This window comes from Apaloderma vittatum, unplaced genomic scaffold (genome assembly GCF_000703405.1).
Source record: "Apaloderma vittatum isolate BGI_N311 unplaced genomic scaffold, ASM70340v1 scaffold17793, whole genome shotgun sequence".
NCBI classification, from domain to species: Eukaryota; Metazoa; Chordata; class Aves; order Trogoniformes; family Trogonidae; genus Apaloderma; species Apaloderma vittatum.
This window is the reverse complement of record NW_009710049.1, coordinates 17,976-42,979: the sequence shown is the minus strand read 5'-3', so window position 1 is coordinate 42,979 and position 25,004 is coordinate 17,976. Positions and strand designations below refer to the sequence as shown.

Genomic DNA, 25,004 nt, shown 5'->3' with positions numbered 1-25,004 from the left:
TTTGGAGTGTCAGGACACTGCAGCCACCAACAATGAACAATAGTTTCCAGAGTTTGCTCCCCAGATCAGGTCTGGAGCAACGATAATGGCCGGGAGAGAGGGACCCTCAATGACTATCTCACAGTCTCCAGTATTTCACTTTGTCCAAAATTAGCTAAGTGATTCATGGCAGTATCACAATATTACCAGGCAAGTGAGAAAGTATCAATGTCATTCAAGACTCAAACACTATCATGCTTCATGAAATATGACTGAGGAAAATGCAAGGTATGTGCTCATGAAATGAAGCCATCTTCCCCAAGTAGGAGTGAGACAACAGCCACTATCCAGGAAACTCAGCATGGTCTGTCTAAGCTTTAGCTCACTCTATAAAAGAAATACTCTGCATTACTGTAGGACTGAAAGTTCACTTTCTGAAGGAGAAAAGATATCCAATGTACTGGAGGGATTTTCAGGTGAGCAGTGGCTGTAAGCTTTGGCTTTCTACTATCTTCTTTATTCTGCTCTTTGCATGCAAAACACACAGAAGTCTGTGTTTCAGTAACTGCTATTGCACTGGTTTTTGTTATTTTCCTTTGTTTCAAGGCCATCTTTTGTGTTATCTGCTGCTAAATTGTCCCTGCAAAACTTCCTCTCACTGTTATATTGGCTTTTGTGTATAGCTACAATCTGGTCCCAAAAGTGTTTGGACAGTGTTGTTATTTAGTGCCATTGGTTACCATGACACACAGAAATCAAAAGATTGTGGGAAGACTTGTTTTTCATAAAATCTCTGGCCATCAGGAATAGTTGACTAAATCAGGAATGGAATATAGAAATCAAATAGCCTGGTTTTGCCTGTCTAAAAGCCAGGATGAAGGGAAAGAAATGCCTTTGTTTCATGACTTGAAATTCATCAAATTCCAGTTCTGCTCAAAAACTTACAGATAAGGAATTTTGCAATAGAGCAATTGCTACCTGTCTCATTCTCTCCAATCAAATGATGTCGAGAAGGCAGCACCCTCTGAAAGCCCCAGGAATACTTCTGACTCAAATACTGCAAGCAGATCTCTGGCTTTGAGCTTCAAAGGTGATAAGCCAGTAGAATCAGCTCTTATGTTAATGTAACCACCGGTGGCTTTTTTCCTGCTAAATTTGCTGGTAAATTTGTTAAAACATCTCCTTCAAGTACTATTTTTCAATAAAACTTGACTTCTATAAATTTTGATATATTTTTTTTTTAGTTTAAACTAATCACACTCCATTTTTGCTGACTCCATTTTTGCTGACGGGCACTTGTCTGAAGGAGGTAGGTCCAACAGTGAAAATGTCTGAGGTTCATTAATCTCCTTGTTTTGCTGTGCCCTTCACCTTGCAGCTGTAATCATTTCTTCTGTTCTCTAAATTACAAATCTGAACCATTAAAAGCCCTAAGTCACTCTCTGCTCAAAAATTATGACACCAGCTTTACAACAATTTAAATATTCTTTTACTTGCCTTCTCTTTCATATCTGAGCTTCATTCAAATCTTACTTCCCAGCCCTTCTCTAGAATGCCATGGACAAAACGTGCTTTGTAGGTGAAACCTGGAGTTTTTGGCATGGTTTTGTGACACCAGGAAAACAAGTATTATGAGAATCCTGGTAAAGATGGAAGATTTAAAAGAGTAACCATGTTAAGACATTTAAACTAACAAGCCATTCAACTCACATGGTGATGGCAAAGGAGATATTTGTTCCCAAAATGCATTCTCCCATCCAGCACAGAAAGCAGGGATTTTAGATCCTCCTACTTGCAGAAGATGATACCTTAACATGCTTCTGTGGGCTACTGTCGGTGACACGTGGGACAAACTTTCAGAGAAGTTTTCTAATTTTTCAGGCCAAGAAGTTTCCAGAAAAAAAATCTGGTACTTGCACCTGTAGTGGTCTTGCAGTTGGTAATGTAGTTTAGCAATCTAAGTACTAGCATGTTTGCTTGTTATGGATTTACATGTGGAAAAGGCTTGAAAGGTAAACTGTACCTGCAAAGGGATCCCCATTTGACATGAGTGCATGGGAATCATCCTACCAGATACATTTCACCTACTGGTGTGATCTACCAAGTTCTGCTGTGTAATCCACAAGCACAATTTGATGGAATAACACAGGCCTTACTCTGAACTTCTCAGTGTTTCTCTCATTTCCTAATATGAAGCTCCAAACTAAAGCTGGGCAAGTGGTTACTGCTAAATAGTGCTGAATATAGAAAAAAAAATCCCAAGATTACAGCTCATGTTGTCACAATTTTCTTTCACCTGTGGGTGATAACTTCTGTTTTGGAGTGGTGAGTCAAGCTGAGTGAGTATAGAGGAATCAGTGTCTGATAAGCAGCTTTTACAACACAGTTTTCAAAGCTCCTCAACACGATTCAGGCAGCGCTGCTCCTGTTCCTGCCCTTCAGTATTTTCCTACCCACAAGCTTGTGCTTTTGATTCTCAGCAGCCTAAACCATCTCTTACCATGATGCTCTGTTGCTGCCTACTTGTGGTCACAATCTCAGACAAAGCCTTGGATGCTAAATTACATTCAAGGAGATCTCTAAGTGCTTTCTTGGGCAAACCCATTTTCTTTCTTGATGTGCCTATTCATTGCATAAGAAGTGCTTGAAATTCATTCAGTCCCTGTGAATGATGAGCTGAGCTCCTTAGGGCAGTCATTTCCTTCTTAGGGCTTTCCTAGGTGTGCAAACTGGAGAACACACTGTAAGATTTCATCTTTAACTGGCTCTCCTAACCATCGTATGAAAAACAGGGCTGTTAGTGGGACTTTTCCAGGTGAGGATCAACCCAGCCTTATGACAGTATATCCATGGATGTGCTTTGCAGAACCATCCCAAATAATTGACCATGAAGTGGTATGTAAGCAATCTGTGGGCTGAAATGTGTCTTTAGAATTCAATTATTATTCATTTGTTTAATAGTTTTGTCTGAAATATTAGTACAGTCTACCTGTGCACTTCCAGTTAACAAGAGAGATATTCAAACTGAATAACATCCAGTCCATGATTCAGGCCAGATACAAATGGAATTCAGAGAAGGATTTTGTCTCTATATTGACTGCTCTTTCATACATTCATACATTTGAAAGAGAGCTTTAAGTATAACTGGAGACAGTTTACTCAGTAATATCGAGTCCAGTCAAGTACTTTCTGGTTTTTGGGTTGTATCGGTTGACTTAGCACAGGATACCATGCCAATTCTGCCTTATTAAAAAAAAAAGAGAAGCCTTAATTTTAAAGGAAGATTGCCTTTTTATGTAAAGAATTTAGCTGAGGTTTCAAGATCACTCAGCACTGATCTAATCACTTCTGCTGAAGATGGTAGTAAGTTATTTGACTGGGTCCAGTAAAATACGATAAATTACTGAAAGTATTGAGGAATATATAGAGTCTCTCAGGCAGTTTTTACAATTGTTAAAAACCTTTAATATAATTTTTGCAATTTTTAAATTTTTAGTATTATGCATATAAAAATGTATTTGTTATATCTGTTCCTTTACTTGGGGCTTTTTTTGTTCTTTGTATGCTTTTCTGCAGGCATCGTTTCTCTCAACTGTAAAAGCAGGTCTTAATGCGTCCCTATTGTCATCCCTGATGCAAGATTTTTCTTACCACATGTTTAATGTGGAAGAACTAATGAAGTCTTAACATCTCCATTGTTTATGCAACTGTGATATGTCCTCCTTGCCCTTTGGTTTATGTTTGTGCCTTGCCAACACATTGCACTCATGAGAAAATCATTAATCTATTAACCTTAGCACACTGATTTAATTTACAAGTTATAGTTAGAACTGGTTCACTGCAGCTGCATATGTAAAAACGAGTTGAATCAACTTCTGAAAACTTCATGGTAAAAATAGGATAATTGCTGAAACTGCTCTCTGGCCTGTAATACGACATCAGATGTATCGCACTGAGGACTTTCTGGATTAAAAATAAAAAAAAGTCATTACCTATTTTAATATTTGCTAGTAAGTATGCAGTGCTCTGCCAGAGCTGGCATCTCTTATCCCGATGGGTCATCAGTCTGAACCCATCAATTTGACACATTCTGCTCAAAAAGCCATCACCATCTCCCATTAGATAATGAAACACATCAAGGCTGTTCTTTCAGAATTAAGAAACAGTTTCTCATCTGTCAATCTGGAAAAGAGACAGAATAATTTGGCTTCCATTTATATACTAAATTATTATATGGATAATAACGGTGACATACAACAACAACCACATGATCTTTTGCAGAAACAAATGGACTGTGCTCCAAACGTAAGGTAAATCATGCAGATTAAAAATATCTACAACATTTAAATGCACTGAGTCCAATCCTCTTGTTATCCTAGCTAACAAGTACTTTGTCAGTGATTCTGAGAAGATAGAATCTAGTTTCATTCCATTAAAATAAAGGCCTGTTCAAGACTTTTCACACTTTGTAAAATAATGAGGATAAAAAGGCATTATCAAATTAGTTTAAATAGATTAGGATTGCCACATAATTTTAGCAGTTCTCATTTGATTCTGTATGGAGTGTCAGCAAAATATTTTTGTACCAGTCTAGAACATGACAAAGTAAGTAAGAGAAAATATGTTTTCTAATGTTTGAGGAAGCAATGGCTTCACTCACACAGTTTCTTCTTCTTTTGTGAAGCTGAATTGCACTTGGATCTCGGGGAAAATCAGAAATGGAGAGATACACTAAAAATCAGCTTGTCCAAAAATAATCATACAATGTCCTTTAATGAGAAGAGGGACAAGGAAAGAATTTTGGGAAATTATTTTAAGTGAAAAATAAGGATCTATCAAAACTGAACAGATATTCTATACTTTGAAATAAAAGTTTAAATTACAAACTAAAAAAGAGAAGAAAATTTTGTTTTAAAGGGTTACATAATCAACTAAAATTTTTTTTTTAGTTAAATTTTTCTGCTTTTCCCCCAAAAGAACCAACCACCCTCACCCTTAGACATTCCCCTTTCAGTTTGAACCACATATTCTTTATTTGTTTGCACTTGCTGGAGACTTACAGTAATGCACTTTAGCTCCTTAGTGCAGGGTAAGTCAACACCAACTACTGATTCTGATGACAATGAAGCAAAATGCATCCAGCAAGAGCATTAAAATTGCAATTCCCCCTTAGAAGTACTATAAATGTTACAACCTTAAAGCTCCCACATAGCACAGTACTTGAGAGAGAGCTTATTGTAGGCCCATGTACCTTCTGGTAACAGTTATTTAATGTGTCTCATGTATTCAGACAAAGTTGGCTCTCACGTCAAATGTAAAATATCTTGCTGGGGAAGATAAATTGACCTGGTACCACTTCATTAAGGAAGGAGTGACAAATGGGGTTTGAATCAATCCATAAGGTACAGTCCATGATCAGGATGTTTTCCCGCATGTGTGCCACCTCTGCCTCCTCCTCCCTCCTCTCTCCTTCCTCCCTTTCAGCAGCACAGAGTACTCTTTCTGAGGGCTTTCTGATCGGGAAGGGCTTGAAAGAAACACTAAATACCCAGTGAGTTTGCCAAATAATTTCTACTTGCCTTTCCTCCAGAATCAACAATTTCAAGCTCTAGTCATTTTCTGCTGAATCAAAATGGGAACACACTAGCCATTTTCTCATTCACTGGTATCAAAGCTAAATGGAAAGGAGTCACTGGCTTCATTGATTAACAACCGCAGATGTTGCAAATGTTCATAGGTAATCAAAGGAGCTGACTATGGACACAGTGAAGACCCATCTGACAATTTGTAACAGACACTTAACTTATAATTAGTGACAAACAGTGCAAGAAAGAAGCATACATTGCTGACCTACACTTTGCATGTTATAAACATAAGCAAAAAAACTTGAGCCAGAACCTTTCTGTGGAAAGTCAGAGGCCAAGAGATCTTGCATATGATAATTCCTTCCCAACCTCTTGCATAAAAGGTTGTAAGATGCAGTAAAACAATGTAACCACTAAACTGCTTGTAATTGTTTACCAAGACATGCTTTTAATTTGTACCTAACAGGTCTAACAGCCTCAGTCCTGATTCTGAGGTCTTCTGACCAGGTGTCATCAGGGGAACATGTGACCTCCGTGTTTCTTAATATTTCTGTTCATGCTTTTATGACCATAATAACATCTAAAGACTAGGTTTTAGTTTACATTTGAAACATACCCTTTTAATGGATGTGGCACTACTCAAGGCAAACATTAGTTAAAATTAGTCACCATAACTAAGACAGACTGAACTGTTTGTTAGTATCTGCAATATTTCCATCAAATACATTTGAGGACTCAGCAATTTGAAGCTCTGTTTAGCAGCAGCCAGTTCTCCAGTCACCACATGCTTTCCAGTCATCATGCCTGTAGGACCAGAGGAGCCTCAGCAAGGTGTTTCCCTTACCCACAAGGAACTGCTGTGGGAGGGAGGCAGTGTATGCTGGGGATGGGATTTAGTGGGGAGAGATATAAATCCAAAAGCAAGAGTGTTTCTCTGGTTTCATTGGCAGAAAACTTGTTTTAATGAACACTGGCATGCAAGTAAGGAAACATGGCCATTATCCCATTAAGTCTGATAAATGTCTGTTTCTCAATTTGAGGTGAGGAAGTTTGACCGTGTGCATAAATTGAAGGTAATATGATCAAATTACAGGTGATGTCATCTAGAAATCACTCAGAAGCCAGTAAAAGCCTGCAGTTATGCACAAAGACATTATCCTGACAATTCAAAGAATGTAGTGCCACACCATTATCTTTAAAAAAGTATAATCATTTTCCCAACATGGGCATGTTTCTTACTTTCTGTCTCATTCCCACTACCACTTTTTTTGCGGTAAATCAGTCTGACAGGTGACAATGCTTGGAAACAGGAGCCCTCTGTGCTCTGTCCTCTAGCTTACTTGATATGAGAAATGTTTGACTACATTCAGCTCATACACCAGTCCGTGCCTAAGGCACTGTCTACTAAGCGTCGCAAGTGGAAATGTCAAGATGTTTAGTATATGCTCTTCAGAGACGCAGAGATCTTTCCTGGAGTACTGACGAGGTTAATATTATTAATGGAGATATCTGTAGCAGAAACAGTCTTCCAAATGCTTCAAATATTGAGCTTATTAAACGAAGAAAATAAAACATATTGAAACACCTTAGAAATCTTCAAAGCAAATAGTAGCTCAGGGCAATAACATTTCTCATTTTCCAAGGATTCTGTAAAAAATATGCATATTTCTTTCGCATATCATCTCCATTTAAACAGACAAAGCCCATTTTACTATCTGAAAAGCCTTTGCATATCAGCCCAAGCTGTCTGAAGCACGTTGAGCAATTTTAGCAAAGCTTCTTTAGTATCATTCATCTGAGCAATCCTAGATAGACTGTGCAACACTTGTTAAAAAGAGGGGAAACAAATAAAAAAGTAATGCTTGTTTACTATTTTTGGGCAGTTCTATTCTATTCTATTCTATTCTATTCTATTCTATTCTATTCTATTCTATTCTATTCTATTCTGTTCTGTTCTGTTCTGTTCTGCTCTGTTCTGTTCTGTTCTGTTCCACCCAGGGAGGTCGCTGAGTCACCATCCCTGAAGGTGTTTAAGAGACAGGCAGATGTTGTATTGATGGTTTAGTGGTGTTGATAGGGCTAGGAAAAGGTTGGACTTGATGATCTCAAAGGTCTCTTCCAGCTGAAAATGTTCTATGATTTTACAATTCTATTCTATTCTACTCTGACATGCCTTCTTGCAAGGACATTCATTCGGCTCCAACAGATGTGTAATGTATCCTGGGGGATGGGATGGAAAAGTCTCTTTCCATCAACCAAGTATCAAACCTAGAAGACTAGCATAGATTAGAAGCCTAGCTTTTTGGAGTCTATAATTAGGGAAGATAAATCCTGACATTACTGTTAGCATCACTTAACTATACCTTTCCAAAGTCAGTGCGGAGGGCTTAGTCTTTCAATAAGGTAATCAGAGCCTTTTTTGCAGAGCTTTCAACGTGCACTGGTCAGAAGGTCTAGACCTCTCCTACAGGTGCTTAAATTGTGTCTTACACTCTGCTTTTGTCTGTTAAGTTGCAGTCATGTTTATGCAAGCAATCTTACATTGCCAAAATTTGATGTCACTACATTCCTAACTAGAAAAGAGGTTCATTTAGTTTAGTGTCCTAAAAAGGAGTTCTTCTGGGGTTTTACTGCTCACTTAAATGTCTGTTTGTAGACAGATGTTGACTTTCATACAACTTGGAGAATGATAATCACTTCTGAGGCTTCTGCTTCTCTTTCAAATCTGGTTGAAACTGGTCAGTGTATCCAAAACTTCTTGATGGGAAGTGACAGATCGATGAACACATGACTAAGCAGACAGATAGACAGCAGGAACACATAAGACTCGTTAGGAAACTGGACTGCAAACAGAAGCAGCAGTGGGTACTTGGATATTTCCTGTTTCCTCACATTTTGGTCACCAATTAAAAAAGTACCATGTTTTTGCGGCCATTTCATCGCTTGTACATCATGTCCTTAGTTGTTTAAACAGCAAAGAAAAAAACCAAAGGGACATTTTTCAGATGTTTTTTATCTCATTTTTGGTCACAATGCTACAGTTTTATAGTTTGGACTATATTTTAAACCTTTAAAGCCGGATTCGACTTGGACAGCCCTGGCAATTTTAATGGAGGATTAATGTGTCATTAAGCAAAGAAATATGGTTTAGTACTTTTCAATAGCAGCAAATGCTTGCTATGGCACTTCTCTGCTCAACATATTTTTGACTTACTGTAAAGCCTTTGGGTAGTTCCTTTCCAAAATGTAAGAAATATATATGCAGGAAACCTGAGAGTGAATTGTGATTTGAACTGGCTGCTGGATTTCAGCGGAAAAGAGCATTCTTGTTCCTAACCCTTTTCCTTTCAAGCCGATCCAGATGAAAACCAGCCTACCAGAAGGCAAGAGGTGGGCAGTGCTTACTTATTGGCAAACCGATCCAAATCACCATGTGGTCTGCCTGTCTGTCAATCTGTTAACAGGGAGGGGGTTTGCTAGATGCAGGGGGCAAAAAACAGGAATCCTTTTTTGGGTGGATGACGTACATTATAAATCTTCACTCAGAAAAAACCAAGTCCCCCAAAAGATGGATAAAGCTGGATATTTTCTTGTTGGATTTCTCTGAACAGAACAGAAAACTCATTTTTTTACAGCCAAGTGACTCCTTTGAAATACAGCAGTCCTAGAAGGCCATGGCAAAAGCTGGGCTTGGTATTCCCTGTTTAAGAATGTACTGGAATGTGCTAAGAAGTAAGAGCCCTCTCTCAGCTGTCACAATAGGGACCCTAGGGCAGAGCTGTTACTCTGTACCTCACGGTACAGTCACGGTTGTCCCATTTACACTTGTATCAAAGCAGGGAACTGTTCCAACACACAAAGTGAAATACTAAGTGGTATACATACAAGGTGGGATTTGCAAAAGCACTTTCTGTTAAACTGCTTCTGCTCCCTTTAAAGTCGGTGACAGATTTCCCATGTATTATAACTGCTTAGTGGGGCCACTACTGAAAGCTTTAGAATACTCTATTTTATGAATATTAGAAATATGATAGAACAAAGGATTCATCATCAAGATCATCATATATAGCCCTTGTCCATCCTCTCTGCTTTCTGACTTCCCAGTTTAATTCACCATTCAATGTTGCCTAACAGGCTGCAAAAATCAGCCTTTTCAAGCAGTCATGAGAGAGCCTGTAAATTTCTCAAAGCCCTTTCATAACATACGCAAACTATTTACCATTGCCTCCAGAGAAGTCTGCTTTGGAACAGTATTGTAAGGTCAAGTTATCCCACTGAAACACCTATCAACATGAAAAGAATGGAAAAAAAAGAAAAAGAAAAATGAATAAACCAAGAGCACTAGCACAGCCATGGAAAATATGAAGTCATAAGTAGAGTTCAGCCAAAGCAGTCTCCCATTAAACTTTGTTTAAGAGCCAAGTTCCACCCTGAGGTATGTGTGAGCTGCAGTTTATTTCAGGGGGAGCTGTACTTCATGTCAGGGCAAGGCTTGGACACAAATATGTATCTGTTATAAATTAGAGAGGAGAAAAGCCCACTTCCCTTTAGCACTGGGTCCATTGGCATAGATGGGATAGAAAAACTTAACGCATAGGACAAAACGGCCCATACTTTTACCGGACCTGTCCATAAAATTTAATTTCTTCCACAGGACCTGAATGCCTGTGTCTCTAAATCCACTTTCCTGAGATGTGATAGCCTTTCCTCACACCCCTGCCACCTCCACAAGAATTAATCACACAGGCAGAACCGCTAAGGCTTGTCCTTCTGGTTTCTTTGCTCTTGGGAGTCCCGTTAGGAGGCAGCAAGAAGTCTTCCCTAAGATATGCATATGCTGTATAAAGTAAGGACATACACAGAAGTCTGGCTTTACTTCCTTAAAGACTTCCACTGAACATTTTTGTCTGACAAGCAGAAGGTCCACTGAATGAGGAGGGAAGGAGTGGCAGAGACTTTCCCTATCACTTGCTTTTCCAGACAGGGGCTAGGCATGTCGGCACCCTTGTGCTGTGCTGAGTTGCATGGATAGCTTCAGGCAACAGCCTTTATCGCAGCTGGGAGGGGCTCCTGCTGCACAGCTGTTAAAGGGCACAAAAGGATAAAGTCCCAGCCACATGTGCTTCTGCATAGCTCTTGAGGGCACTGTTTCTGGGGGTGCTTTGCTCCCTGACTCGAGCTGTACCTTCAGTAACACTGAGCTCCCAAGGTTGAATTCCTTCAACTATAAGTTAAAAGAGCTCATTCAGGAAAAGAGAAGAGGGGAAGGTGAGGCTCAGTCCTGCCAAGCACTGAGACTGGATGTGAGCAGGCGGCTAAAATATTTCGCACGAGCAACTCTGGTAAATGCAAAAGCTTTTATACCCCAAGGCAAACCTTTAAACACTGAGATACTAACTCTGCCTCAAGAATTTCCCATGCCTCAGATCCCTAGATGGCTGCCCTGTGCTTTAACTCTCCATTAGGCATCTGCTGCTGGCTCTAACGGGGAAGACAGACAATCAGCTCCATCCTCACTACAGCACTTCCATTCAGAGCTGAAAAGGTGTTTAAGTCCTAGTTAGGCAAGAATACCCAGCTCAGTCAGGATTGGCAGTCACTTAGCATGGATACTGTGGCAGTATTTCTGGGAAAGAAAGTCACTTTTTCCTAATGCTGGTGTAGCCTAACAGGCAGCTGGTGAGGGTGAAGGGAAACACAGACACAGCTCTGGTAATGCCACAGCATTGCTTCATTGTGCAATGGCAGTAAAACAAAGGATGGGGAAAATTGGTACCAAATCCCATTAGCTAGAAGATAGCATGGAAATATCCCAGCAAGAATGGAGAATGGGAAAGACAGATATATGCACTCTGGGAATCTGGAGAGATGATACAGCCCTCAGCTGCAGCTGGTATGCCATGGCTTTGCACCTGCCCAGGGACTGATTTTTCATTTCTTGCTACTGAATTAGCAGTGAGGATCCTTTACCTAGGATTATGTTCAGTGTGAGGAAGAGGTAATCCTCTTAGGGATATGGATGCTCATGTCCACAGAAAGCAAGTTGTTACGTTAATGTGCCAAATAGTGTCAGACAAAATCAACAGCAAAACTGGGCACCCACATTTATCAGTATATCCCTGGCAGACTTCCCTCAGCTGCTGCCCACAGGTCCCAGACCTTGCTGTGGGCTGCAGGCAGCAGGGCCTGACTCTTCTCAGGTGTGAGCTGGGAATGAAATCACTTAGGTGGAAAATGGCATGTGCTAGATGTTCCAGTTTTTAAGCCTATTTTCCTCATTCAGTGAGGAAAATACATCCCTCTCCTCTGGAATGTATCACAGACACAATCTTTAATTACAGGACATGTGCTCCCTGCTGCAATTTCATATCTGACAAAAATAGGACCCAGACCTGCAAAGGGAGTAGTAGCTTGAATTTCCCACTCTGGACACCTCCAGCAGCTGCTAGACTCTGCAAGGTCCTGGGGTCAGGCTGCATCACTTTTGAAAGGGAGGGAGATTTACCCAGTGAGTTGGTACTGGTCACTTAAAAACAGCACAGTGCAAGCAGCGACATGGAAGTCACGCTCCCATCTGCTCTGCCCCTGGCCCCCAGAGCAAACAGGACACAGGATACGCTTCCTGCCTGGGGAAGGCCTGTAGCAGCCTGGAAGAGAAGACATGACCTCTTCCTTAAAGGAAATGCAAGTCATGGAGAGTAGCAGGGGCAGAAACTCCAGGCTGCATTTTTTCTTAAAAACAGTGTCATGCAATTGTACTTCCTTTTGCATTCTCCCATGTGTGTAAAGTTCATCCTTTCTTATTTAGCAGTGACATGTTTAAAACAGTTTCATCCATCCCTGCCACTCCATTGTTGCTCTAGTCAGTCACGAACCTTCTGACACAAATCAGATGCTGCTGAATGAAAGGTTTCATTCATCACAAGCAAAGGAAATCCGAGGAGGTAGCTCAAGAAGAGAAGGGCTTGGTTCATGTTGTTTCCAGCTCACAAGTGGTTATGTTTCCAGGATGCAGAGATTAAGCATTTTACAGAGAATGTGGGAGGAGGAAGAAGAGCCTTTGTTTGAAATTCACAATTTTAATGGATTCCAGAAGGGGAAATCTTTTACTGAGGAGCAACAGCAAAGTTCAGAGAAATGCAAAAGCATTTATCTCCCCAGTCGCATTCCTGCCTGCCAAAAGTGGGAGGGCTGATTTACTCCTCGGTACAAGGAGTCCCTTACGGATCATTAATCCACAGGGAGAATGAGCTCAGGAGCCATAGACATCTTTTCTTAATGTGCAAGAACCTTGAATCATCAGGAATTATTCTTCTTTGAAAGCATGCAGGACCAGTTTATCTTTATTTGTTCCCCAGTACCCCCTGCCTTCGATAGCAGTTCCTACAAGAGCTCTAGTTATCACTGATAAATCACTTTGCCTTCATTAAAATCTGTGGTGATAGTAGATGAGGCTGGCATGAGCTAAATCAAGGCATTTGAGGCAGAGTAATATTAAAAACTGAGTATCTGAAATCAGCAAATTCTGATTCAAAGTCAAGTGAAATCAATATCAGCAATCTCAAGTTCCAGGGTACAAATATCTCAACACCAGTGACTTCAAAAATGCAATGATAACTTTCAGTGTGCAAGGCATTTCCTGGGAAGCTCTGCAGAAACATGAAGGAGACAGAAATGTTCAAGTCTGTTTGTGTGCCAGGTCTTCAGGCGACAAAGCTTTCAGTTTGCACCTAGAGCTGATCAAAAAACATGCACCAAAAGTTACGGTAGGAAAGGGGTTAGATCTGGTGGACACTTATTGTTATTTTCTCATTTCTTTAGGGGTAATAAAAAGAAAAATAATCTAATTTTGTCTCACTTTGACTCTTTGAAACCATCTGAAAATATTCCCACAATGCTTCAGTTGCTAAGTGAGGAACATTAAAGACTGGTTATATCTATTCACTACACACGGACATTTACAAAATGCCACTAGTTTATAATTGATGGCATTTTATATTCTTTACCTTGGCAAAAATATGTGCAGCAGAGAACTGTATTTCTGTATTCAATGTCTGAAGAAGTACTCACTCCATGCCCAGATTTGCCAGGTTCCACATAAATCTGGTAAATCCACATCCTTATTACTGTAAATGACTTACAAGATCAGAAATGTGGCTAAAAGGGAAACACCAAAACGGGCTGGTGTCCTTGGGTTTTATTCTCTCCAATGTGTCTGTGTGAGCACACAGCGTCCTTTATTTTTGCTCTTCGTCAAACATTGTGTCACAGAGTTAGGCTTTGACAAGTTGAAAAGTATGAAGATTAGAACAATCATGTTTACATATATTACCACCTGCTACTTCATTTCTTCCGTGGTGCTTAAATGTTCAGACATGTGGCTTTGAAACACACTACCTTTAATGCACTTAAAAACTCTGCTGGATTTCCAGCTTGCTTTGATCTCCACAGTCTAGAGACTATCTCAGAGAATACAAACAAATATGTTTAGGGGAAAAATACTTTCAAGGAGAAAATCCTAAAGGCCTCCCAACTTGATATGCTTTACCAGTTAATGTCATACCTAAGGTTGTTTTTTGCATTTTATCTTCATTCTTCAGGAGGCCTAAATCTCTGCCCAGAATGAGCAACTTGATGAGGTAAGTTGGGAAGACGGATGTGGTTAGTGCCCCTTATTATGAGCACTGAAGTGGCAAATAATTGTTTGATGTTTTTTTGTTTAGAAAGGAGATAGAAGTAGAGATGATTCTTGTCCTGAGGAATTTACAGAATCAACAAAGCAAAAAGGATGCATTTATGCAATGGAGAAGACTGCCCTTTGTTAGTAAGGAATGGGAAGGATGTGAGAGAAAAGATGGTAAGAACTTGCTGTTAACCATGAGCAGGAAGGAGACATTCACTGGAAACAGAAGGACTTGGCTAACTCAGGCTATGAGCAAACCAGCTTCCTTCTGGGGCTGTGCAACACCATTTTTTTTCATCTCTCACCACACAAAGTCACCATGCATCACTGCCTTTGTGGTAATGGCTTGGTCTTGAAGTAATCTCAAATCGTCCTCTGTACAGCAAGCAAGTAGAAACGAAAGCTGGGTTCTTGGGCCAGGGTGTGGTATGGTTAACTTGAGAAGGAGGGAGCATACACTGGGGAGATATGGTGAGGTGAGTGGGCAAGTAAGCAGCATGGGAGAGTTGTTTGGAGGGGCTGGATCCTACCAGCTCTCAAAAGATGAGCCAGAAGATGATTCTTCATTTTTTAAAAAAATAACCAAAGATCCTGACACTAATTGTTGTTTGCGCTCTATGTATGGAGAAGATGCCTCTCAGTGAGAGACAGGAAAGTACCAAAGCAATGAACACGATTTCAGAAGAACTGGTCCCTTTCCACTAGATGGACACAGCCTGCACAGGAAGGACCTACATAGAATCCCTCTCCTCCTTGACCTGGCACTGTTCTTGGCTGTGCTGATGTTAACAGAAGCCATTCACTCTACCCTTCTTCATGACTGGAGCAAGGATAGGATGAGTATATATGAAAAGCAACAGGGTGTGCAGAGCACACCGACTGAGAAAACCACGACTTCCCCTTTTCTCAAAGCAAAGGGGAAGCTAGAACTGAAGCATATCTCTCAATGGCAGTTTTATTTCCTAGTCTTCCATGCTCAAAACCTGATGCAGGGTTTTCTGCAGAAGTGTAGACTAATTCTATGTACACTCCTCTATTTCCACCAAGGGCTTAATTGCCATTAGCAAGTAGTAGTGTAGGCTTCTTTAAACTAAAAAAGTCCCAACGAATTCATTGAGGGGAGAAATGGATTTCTGTGCAACAGAGTCCAAAAATCAAAGCCCACTGACATAATTATGGAAATTCAAGGGAGACCAACAATAACAAATTCTCCTTATCATGCGATCCAGGATGTAAAAAATGTGTCCCAGGTTGTAAATAAAAATTTCTATGTGATGACAGGAAAGATCTGAAGGGGGGGAGGTGTCGTTTAACAGCAAGTGGTGAAGATGAGAGAGTAAAGAGAAACCAATGGAGAAGAGGGAGGGAGAAGGAAGAGGAGGTGACTCCCAAAGGAAAAAAGGCCCAGAGGATGGCAGGGAAAGATTTATGTCTTCCTTGCCTGTGCTTTTCTTCCTTCCCACTGCCAGGACTGTGGAAGGTCATTGAAAGAAGGGAGGAAACAACTGGGAGGTATATGTCTCTCCTATGTTGAGATATGAACACTTACCTGTGGGCTGAGAAGGGGACAGAGAGGAAGGGTTAGGAGATGCAGGGGATATCTGAACTAGACAGCTTGAGAGGGCAAGTGTGAGAAAGAGCTAATGATAGAGACTGGCCTGCTCTCTGAGGGCATCCTTGCATTAGAGATACATCAAGAATTTAATTTTCTGCTCTCTGTCCAATACATTGGATATGATAGGGACTGGGATCATGACACCTGAATGAAACATCAATAGTTAGAGCAACTTCTGCTGGTTCCTGAGTGTTGGCTTTTAAAGCCTCAGGAGATAATAGACTGTACATAATTTTATGATAAATTGGTAAATTTCTGGCCCTAATACACGTTAAAACCTTGAAAGCAGAATTCAACAATGTACTCACACATAGGCCAGAAATGAAATATAAAAATCCAGAGTGTCATTTTAAACTTACTTTAGAATGTTTGAAAACATACACAAATTTCCCAAATTCTTGAAAGCACTCATTTTTATGGCAAATCTTTACAATTCACTAGAAACATTTTTCCTTTTACTCATTCATACATGTAACTCTCAAACCACCTGTGGTTAAGTGATTTGCAGGGTATTTTTTTTTTACCTAAGGATAATTTGGTTTAGCTAAAGCTGGTCATCAAGAGCTGCTTTTTCATCCCCTGTTAAGTGACTGAATTTTCTGGATCATCCAATGAGCAGATGAGAAGCATCTTGCTTTTGTCTTAATACAAATGCTTTTTCAAAGAAAGCAAGCTTATTTTTCCTGTGTACAGAAAACAAATTTGCTTACACAAATAAATCAAGTGAACCTGGAGTAACAATTCTGTGAAAGCTATTTCAGTATAAATTCATTTTTGCACAACTGTTTGAGGTAGACACAGAATTACATAATACGATTGAATTGATTCTTCAAAGAATAGTTATTCTTTAAAGAATAACTGTTATTTCAGCACGAATAAGCTAAAATGATCTTTTTTTTCCAGAAAACTGTCCTGAAGATGCAACTACCAAATTCTTCCAGCGGAGATGAGCTACTAGAGGAGCACAAACCTGACCAAATCTCTTGCCTACCTGAGGTTTAAACTTGCACTGTTCAATGTCTGAAGAAGAGCACAGACTTAGCTTTTCTTAATCTGGCTACTCCCCTATTGAATGACTTTATCCACATGGAATATCCACTCTCTTTTTGTTTCTTAAGTCATTATGATTGCTTTTCACTGGATCTTTGTTTATGTGGGCATGGGTCCTATGATAGTTTCCAAGATACATTCAGGCAAATGCTGTAGATGCTTAAATTCAAAACATGGAATGATTCAGTGCCTATACCATTATGAGCTGCTAGGCTCTGATTGTGTATACAGTCAGCAGAGAGACACCTGAATCTGGCATCTGCAAGGGATAGTTCATGCAAGGCCACTTCCCTAATGTTTTACTGTATCAGATAAAATGGATATTTTGTGGTGTTTTCCAACCTCTTATTTAGAGCCCAAATCATCTTGTTTTCTTACTTGTTTATGCCTCTGCTAAGCCTTCAAAAATCTAGTAATTTTTTTTCTGCTATATTTAAAGATACCTATCATATAAAAAGAGAAACATGTTTGTGGGTATTGGTCTGTGAATACAGATATGGTCAGGGAAATAAAACTCCGTACTCGGAAGTCTGACTAGTGAAAAGCCATATAAGTAGTGAAAAGGGTGGTGTGTATACATTTGTATGTCTGTGTGTATGTATGCACACAGATATGAAGTATATTACATATATAGAGAGACTCTGTGCATATATTTGCATATATAAAGACTTCACACCCGTTTTCTAGATTTGATGTAAAATAGGCTCTGTTTGCAAATCTACACACCTACACATACGTAAATACTTGATGTCTGATTCTGCATTGCTGTGACCTTGTCACATGTGCTTTCTGTACTGTGGACTGCCTCATAAAACTAGACATTTTAAACGTGCAGTTCCCAGTAAAATAGGCATTTATCATTCATGATAACATGGAGCTGTCTCAGGGTGTGTTCAAAAGCCCCCCTGCAACTTACTGATAAAAAGCTTAACTCCATTTCAGAGCTTATCTGAAGAAGAAAGAGGTAGACCCTCATGAAATAACTGATTTCTTTTTTTTTTCTAAGATGAAAAAGAGAGAGAGGCAACAAACTGCCTCCCCGTTTTAAAACTTCAGTGCAGCAGAACAAGTTTAACCCATTGAGATTTTAAGTGAAGTTTTCTGCTTCATCAGGAAGAACCCTATGGTGAAACATATGTCAGAAGAGAAGAAGATATGAGAAACTGGCCTCTTTTTCAGATGAGGAGATTAATTAAGAGGCCATATGTCTCATTGGTGAACCTAACACATGCAAGGTACAACTGCAATAACGGAGCAGCACAGCAAAGAGTGCATTTGATTTCCACGCTAACATTGAAGAGATAGGAATCTGGTGTGAGTTAGATTATGCTGACTCTTGGAGAAACAGAGGAGTACAGATCTTATATCAGCTAGAAATTATGAGCTGCATGTCTGTTGTTATAACATTGCCCTATGATTACTTGATGCTGTTGAGTTATGGGTTACAAATAAATTATCCAGAGAAGACAGTCCTTTTCTCCATTGATGTTCATAAATTGTTGGCAAACCAAACCTGATTTCTCCAAGTGCCACTTTTCTTCATTCGCCAAGTAGTTTTTCAGAGTGCTTAGCAGCTGATGAATTTTTCATTAACTCATTACTGGGGTAACACTGTCAAATTCATTTGACTTAGGAACTTAAGTCTTTCAGAAGTAAGTAAAACACAGTCTGTTTGCTGTCCAAATACTTGCCCATCTAAGGTGTTCATGTATTCTGGTCACTCCAGTATCTGGGTGTTCCCCAATTTTTCATGCATTTCCTATCACAGCTTGCATGTGAAGCAAAAAAAAAAAAGTAAACAAAGGTCTTACTAGTGTCAAACATCATGTTTAAAAGTTTTCTGATCTTTTTGTGGGAAACAAATATGTGAGTTGCAAAACGATTTCTGAACTACATTTTTTTTTGTGAGCATGCATTACAAAATTAGAGACTGGGAAGCAAAGAGCTGTTGCCTCAGTGGATCTACTGGGATCAATACTAATTCCTACCTCCTGGCTGCTATAAATGCCTTCCTATAGCCAAAAACTGCCTCTCCAGCAGTGCACCTGGAAAGCAGCCATTTCTCTCCTACCTGTAATCTGTCCTCTCTATGTAGTCTACCAGCCTTTAGAAGAAAGGGTGCCTGTACAGCACCTACCACAATCAGATCTCTCTGTTGGCTTGAATTCTCTGTGCTATAGGAATACTAATCCCTTTCCAACAATAGAGACAGGCACTCCACAGAGCAGACACACAAACAGACTTTCATTAGAGAATGCGGTCCCGAAAGCCTATTTTACAAAAGGCTTTGCTGATTGGACTCAGTCATTTGAACTGTGATGGATACAGGGCATATTCCACAAGAGCCTAGAAAGAAAGGTGCAGCACTATCAGCAACGAGATGCAGACACCGCACAATTCTGTAATACTAATAGGCTTAAGCACATAAACAGCCATAACCTGAATCTTTTTTTTTTTTGGGGGAGGGGGAAAGCAGAGCTCAGAAATGATGGCAACTGAGTATTTTAAAAAAGTAGACCCCTATTTGGGTGGACATTCCCGCCATTCCCTCCGCCTTAGTGGTTTGCCAACATTTCTGCTGTTAATTACTGAATTTTCAGGTGCAATTCTGAGCCCTTCAATTTCAAATCAACATCACAGGGTGTCAGAGAGAGCCCTGGGGTATAAAGCCAAATTTGATGTGTCATAAGCACAGTGGTGAAGACAAATATTCAAGCAGAGGCATTGAATTTTCTTGTGGGACACATTTTGAGACTTTTGTACTGAGAGGTTATTATAATTTTTAGGTTTCCTTGCTCACAGGTTTACCAGTGAAGACCAAAATTTTCATAACAATAGCCTCCATTTTTTTGTTTATTAGTTACTTTCACAGACAAGTGCTTCTGTTGATTAAAGGCAATGAACTTATACCTATTGCCAAGGCAGTGAATAGTCTACATGGATCATTTGCAGCTTTTCACAGGCCCTCTGTGAAAGGTAAGTGGGATTGCTCCAGGAACATTTAAAGGACCAGTTTGCAGCCCCAGAATATATCTCATAATGAGTTAAAGACAGGGCAAGGCTGTTCTCAGAACCAGACTCATCACTCACAGCTGTAAGTCACTTTGCCTTTACTGGCAGACAACTTTGCCAACCTCTCAGCCTCTCTGGAGGAGACAGCCCACACATAATTTACTCTTTTTGCCAGAAGCCCTAGCTATCGTTGTGGCAGGTGGAGAAGGTAGGCACAATGGAGCTGAGACCTCCTGCTCGTAGTACAGAGGCAGCATCAGGATCTGCTCCTGCTGAGCAGGGCAGGGCTTGCACCTAGGCTACTGCTGAACTACATCTGGCAATGCATATGGAAAGTGTGCATTTCACAAGGCTTGCTTTGCTTCACATTGTTCCTGACCCTCTTCCTCTTGCTGCAGCTGGGGCATGACCTCAGGTCCAGTCTTGATTCCTGGTTTAATTTTGAGCCAATTCTTCTACATAGCACAAACTGAACTGCTTCCCTACCCACCCAGAACGAAGACCTTTATCAAAGAATCATAGAATGGCTTAGGTTGGAAGGGGCCTTAGAGATCATGTAATCCAGCCTCCTTGCCATGGACAGGAACGCCTCCCCTATCTGCTAGTAGATGATGAGGAAGAGAAGCTTCCACAAACTGCTCTCCTTAACCACTAATTCCTTTGACAGCTGGATTTGGAGTATAAGAGGCCTCACGTTGAGTACAGATGAAATCTTGTAAGGTGCCGAGTGCCTTCTCCAAGGGGATGAACATCTTTGACCCTTGACAATGCCTTTGCATAGATCACTGCCTTCCCAAACTGGACCTTCGACCCAGTGACGTTTATTTGTGTGAGTCCTTCACCTCATTTGAACTGTCCCATTGCTTCAGAACTGGGTCACTGCAGTCTAAAAGGAAGAGGGCAAAAGCTGCAGTCTAAACAAAGATTGCCAGACCTGTGGAATTCCTCAGATTTTGCTACTGCAAGTACATCTGAGTAGAGGTGAGAGGAAGCAAATGCATCATCAGAGGGTGATGGATGCATTTAAAAGTGGTCCATTTAAAAATCAGGAAGTTCATATTCATGCAGACAAAGTCTCTTTTCCATCATAATAATGATGATGATGATGATGATGATGATAAGAAGAAACTGGAGATATATTCACAGTACTGTACTGAATCTGAGCCAACAAAATTCAAGCCTGATTCCATTTTTGGCTTTGGTAGCACCCTTCTTTACTTAGGTATTCCATTTTATCCGGGCCACACACAAACGCCCATTAAAATAACGAACAGCAAGTATACACACACTGCCTAACGTCAGCAGGCTGAATTACTTGCTCCCTTGCCTCTCTGTAGAGTATGCAGAGAGCCCGCTCAGAGCAATGGGATATGTGATCCAGGCATGGGAAGTGCCTGAGGTTAGATGGTGTGGCACCCCCGTACAAAGGCAGAATACTTTTGCAGAGTTCACAGAGTTGAAGATTTAAAATATGAAACAGTAGCCTGCTCCTATCTGGATTGCCAGGATTATACTGTATTTATAGAATGAATAAAAATTCCTTATCAGCTGCGGGTGAATACAAGGAGATAAGCAAAGAACATGAGCAATTAGGTAACTTAACACTGTTCACCTTACATCAGTAGGCAGCTGCTCTGTGGCCTCACCTGCAGGTACTTAGCAAAGAATTAATATGTTCAGTATAGTCAAAGGTTTTGCTGATTCTTTATGCATTTTCACATCCATTTCAAAGATTTCCACTATGGTTATGAAGCAAATTTGTTTTTCCAATTACCCTGCCTCTTTGGCAAACATCTGCTCTCCATGCTCTGCACTGCCTGTCAATACACTTTACATATACTTTCAATATCATGTTTCTTGCAAAAATTTTACTAAGAAATAAGACCCTATTCCCCAAGATCTAGCCCCAAAACCTCAAAACAATACAGCAAACTTGTATTATACAGGAATATATTGCTATTAGACTTCCCTCTAACTTAATTTTGTTCTTAATCTGTAAATTTGATCCATATAATTTTAAAAAAACAACACCAAAGACAGACTGAAACAAAATACAGGAACTGTCTGAATCAATAAGGGAAATAGCGAGGTCAAACAGAGAATAGTTAGTCACCGTTTTTCAATCAGAATACTTCTAGCTAGATTGCAAGTGTTTTGTTTTTTTTTTTCCCTGGCAATCATATGATCTTAAAATGATTCAAGCTGAGAATTCCTGACTAGATTTTGGAAAAACAAGAGAACCTGATGCATCAGCCTTTTTCCATTATGAGCAGACAAAAGGCGCAATGGGGTACAAACTCCTCATCCAGACTCACCCTAGGGCCTTCTGTGGGTTCCTCTGACAACCTGGGTCTGTCAGAGAAGTGAGTCAGAATCTATTCAGGACTCCAGTGCTGGTCCTGGGCTTGTCACATGGTCAAGCCTGTCACTAAAGATACAAGACTACGTCTGGACCCTTGTTCATATTGCACAGTGGGCAAAATGCACTTCAGTGAGTCACGACCACTGTCCTGCACCTGCTTGGATAGCACTAATAGGAGTAATTTATTCAAGCTTTTCCAAACTCCCAGAATCCTGAATTGGCCTGCATGTTTCTTTCTTATCAGTAACAGAAAACAAGCTATAATAGAAAATAGAAAACAAGCTATGACATTCTTAACTGCTGAATAACATAGAATAAAATATAATATGATAAAAAGCTAGCATCTAATCTTTCCTGTGGGTTAGAACTTGCAAAAAGGGCTAAAGGGTAAATAGAAAGTGCTGGTAGGGATTCCGGAGATGCTGCTTAACTGTGTCATTTCTGCTGGATCAGCCTGCCTCATTCAAAGCTTGGGAAATATCATCAGTGTCAACATGCACACAGAACAAATATTCTTACAGCACTCTTTGGGTGAAATCTTGAATCGCAGGCAGCTCCCAGCAGTGCCATCTGCACTTTCTGCCTTCATTACTGATACTGTGGCATAATAAGTAGTTCTGCTATTGGCAGTTTGTTTATTAAAAATAAGACGAAACTGCTGTCTTGAATTAAACCAGCCATAAAAGAGGTATCGAGCTACTGCAGCACCAAAAACTCAGAGTTTTTCCACTGACTTTTCTCAGTTTATCAAATCAGAATCCACCCCCTTCCTCTCAACTTTCTTTTTAATACTGTCCCAAAACGAACGCTGCCACACTGCAGCAGAGCCTCTGTGCTCACTTGACTGTTTGGGCCGAATGCTTTCTTTTTAAATTTACTGAAATATGCAGGGTTATGCCAGCAAAAGACTTGCCTGCCTGTCCCCCCTCACTGAGAAACTAATTTGCTTGTCCTTAAGCCCATGTTTCTAAATTTCCAGGAGCAGAAACGCATTGTGGCTTTAAATATAGACTGTCAGTTTGTGGCTTGCCTCTCATGTTACACGCAGACAGCTTGAGACTCTAAACACAGTTGGGCAGCACCATTAATATCTTAGAAAAGCGTCAGTATGCTTTTGAAACGCTCTATATTTTCATTCCTGAAGGCGGGGGGAGGGAAAAACATTCAAATGAAACTTTCTAAGCCAGGGTTTAGGCGGAAACGTTACTAACTTTGCTCGGTCTTATTTAGGATCAAGAGTTTGCAGAGCCCGTTTCAGTTCTTCACACACACACACATGCGCGCGCACAAACACAAAGAATAAAAAAGGAAAACAGTTTCATCATAACTTTTTTGTTCGGGATTTGTCTCAGAGTCTCAGGATTTTTTTTTTCTTTTTTTTTTTCTTCTTATGAAACTCATTAGACAATCTTTTCCTAAAGCGGCAGACTGATAAATTGACTCTTATCGTAAGGAGGGGGGGGATAAGGGTACTCACGTGGTTGAGATGTCGCATTGTTTTGGGAACTCATAATTTACGCCTTTGAAAAATGCCTTATTTGTGTTGACAGTCTCTCTTCCCTGCTCAGAACCGACGGCGGGATTGAACAGAACAGCTGGAAGAGCCCGGGAAAATGCTTCTCTTGTTCGGGCTCTCCTTGCCTGGCTCCTGACCCCTTTACAACTGGAAAAGGAAACAGCACATGTGTCATTCTCTTTTGCCTGTGTAGCTCACATGAGCGGGGAGGGGCACCCATTTGCAGATAGCAGTAACTGTATTCAAGTTTTGCAAGTTGGATGTATTCCACCCCTTTGCTTTTACTAGCCAGCAACCAGTGGAAAGAAAACACTCTTTTCATTCTTAGCCAAATCTAGATGTACCTATTAGATTTGCTTCCCAAACCCCTATTCACTGCTGTTGATATTTTTTAAACGCAAAATTTGCTGCTGACTCCCTTCCCAAAATGCCTATCATCAGTGGTGAGACTGAAAGAAAGGCTTTCAGTTTTCATTGTCTAGCAGCATCCTTAACACTCACAGCCTATCTGATTCTGGGTGAAAATTGACAATGGCATTTACTGGGTCACAGTAGCTACGTAAGAATACAGCATAAATCTACACTGTACTCAGAACAAGGAGGAACCTGTGGCTGTGGCACAAACTGAGGCACAGGTAACTCCAGTCCTAACTCTGACGCAGGCTTCTTAGGGCACCTTGGGCAAAGCATTTAAGCTCTGCCTCAGTTTACCATCTGCAGAATAAAGATGATACAACTGATTTCCTCCCGGTCCTGGTATATTTATTTTATTCTGCAGGCAGGCATTGTTTATAAACAGGATATTATTGGTCTGTATGTGTTAATTTACTTATACTCTAAGCCTGGAGTAGGTTACCAGCTCCCTCGTTTACATTGCTACTATTTAAAGCTATCTGTTTGGCTATCTGTATGCTGTCCTGTTTATGTAGTTGTTGTAAGTGTGCGTAAACAGTCAGGCTGCAGTTGACACGGGCTATAACTTCTAGGTCATACCAACATAGAAATAATTTATAAACATACGTCTTAGACACTAAAAAGAGTGGACAAAGTTTCCATTTTCCTGGTTTCTCTGAGTCAGGAAAAACTAACCGCCTGCCTCTGTGGCAGCAAAAACACAGTAACCATCAGAATGGAAGTGGAAAAAAACAGAGTCATGAAATTCGGGCTAAGACTCATCCTGTTTTGAAAATGTTGCAGGATAT

The 25,004-nt window shown here is 40.3% G+C and overlaps 1 protein-coding gene across 1 annotated transcript in view; it reads right to left on the bottom strand.

The window, feature by feature from the left end:
* Positions 1–23,942, bottom strand: part of GYPC (glycophorin C (Gerbich blood group)) — a 29,210-nt gene extending 5,268 nt beyond the window's left edge. Inside the window, exon 1 of the mRNA XM_009867173.1 lies at positions 23,764–23,942. Coding sequence (XP_009865475.1) covers positions 23,764–23,797 — 34 coding nt within the window. The 5' untranslated portion in view covers positions 23,798–23,942. The remainder of the gene's footprint in view (positions 1–23,763) is intronic.
* Between the last annotated feature and the right edge of the window lie 1,062 nt (positions 23,943–25,004).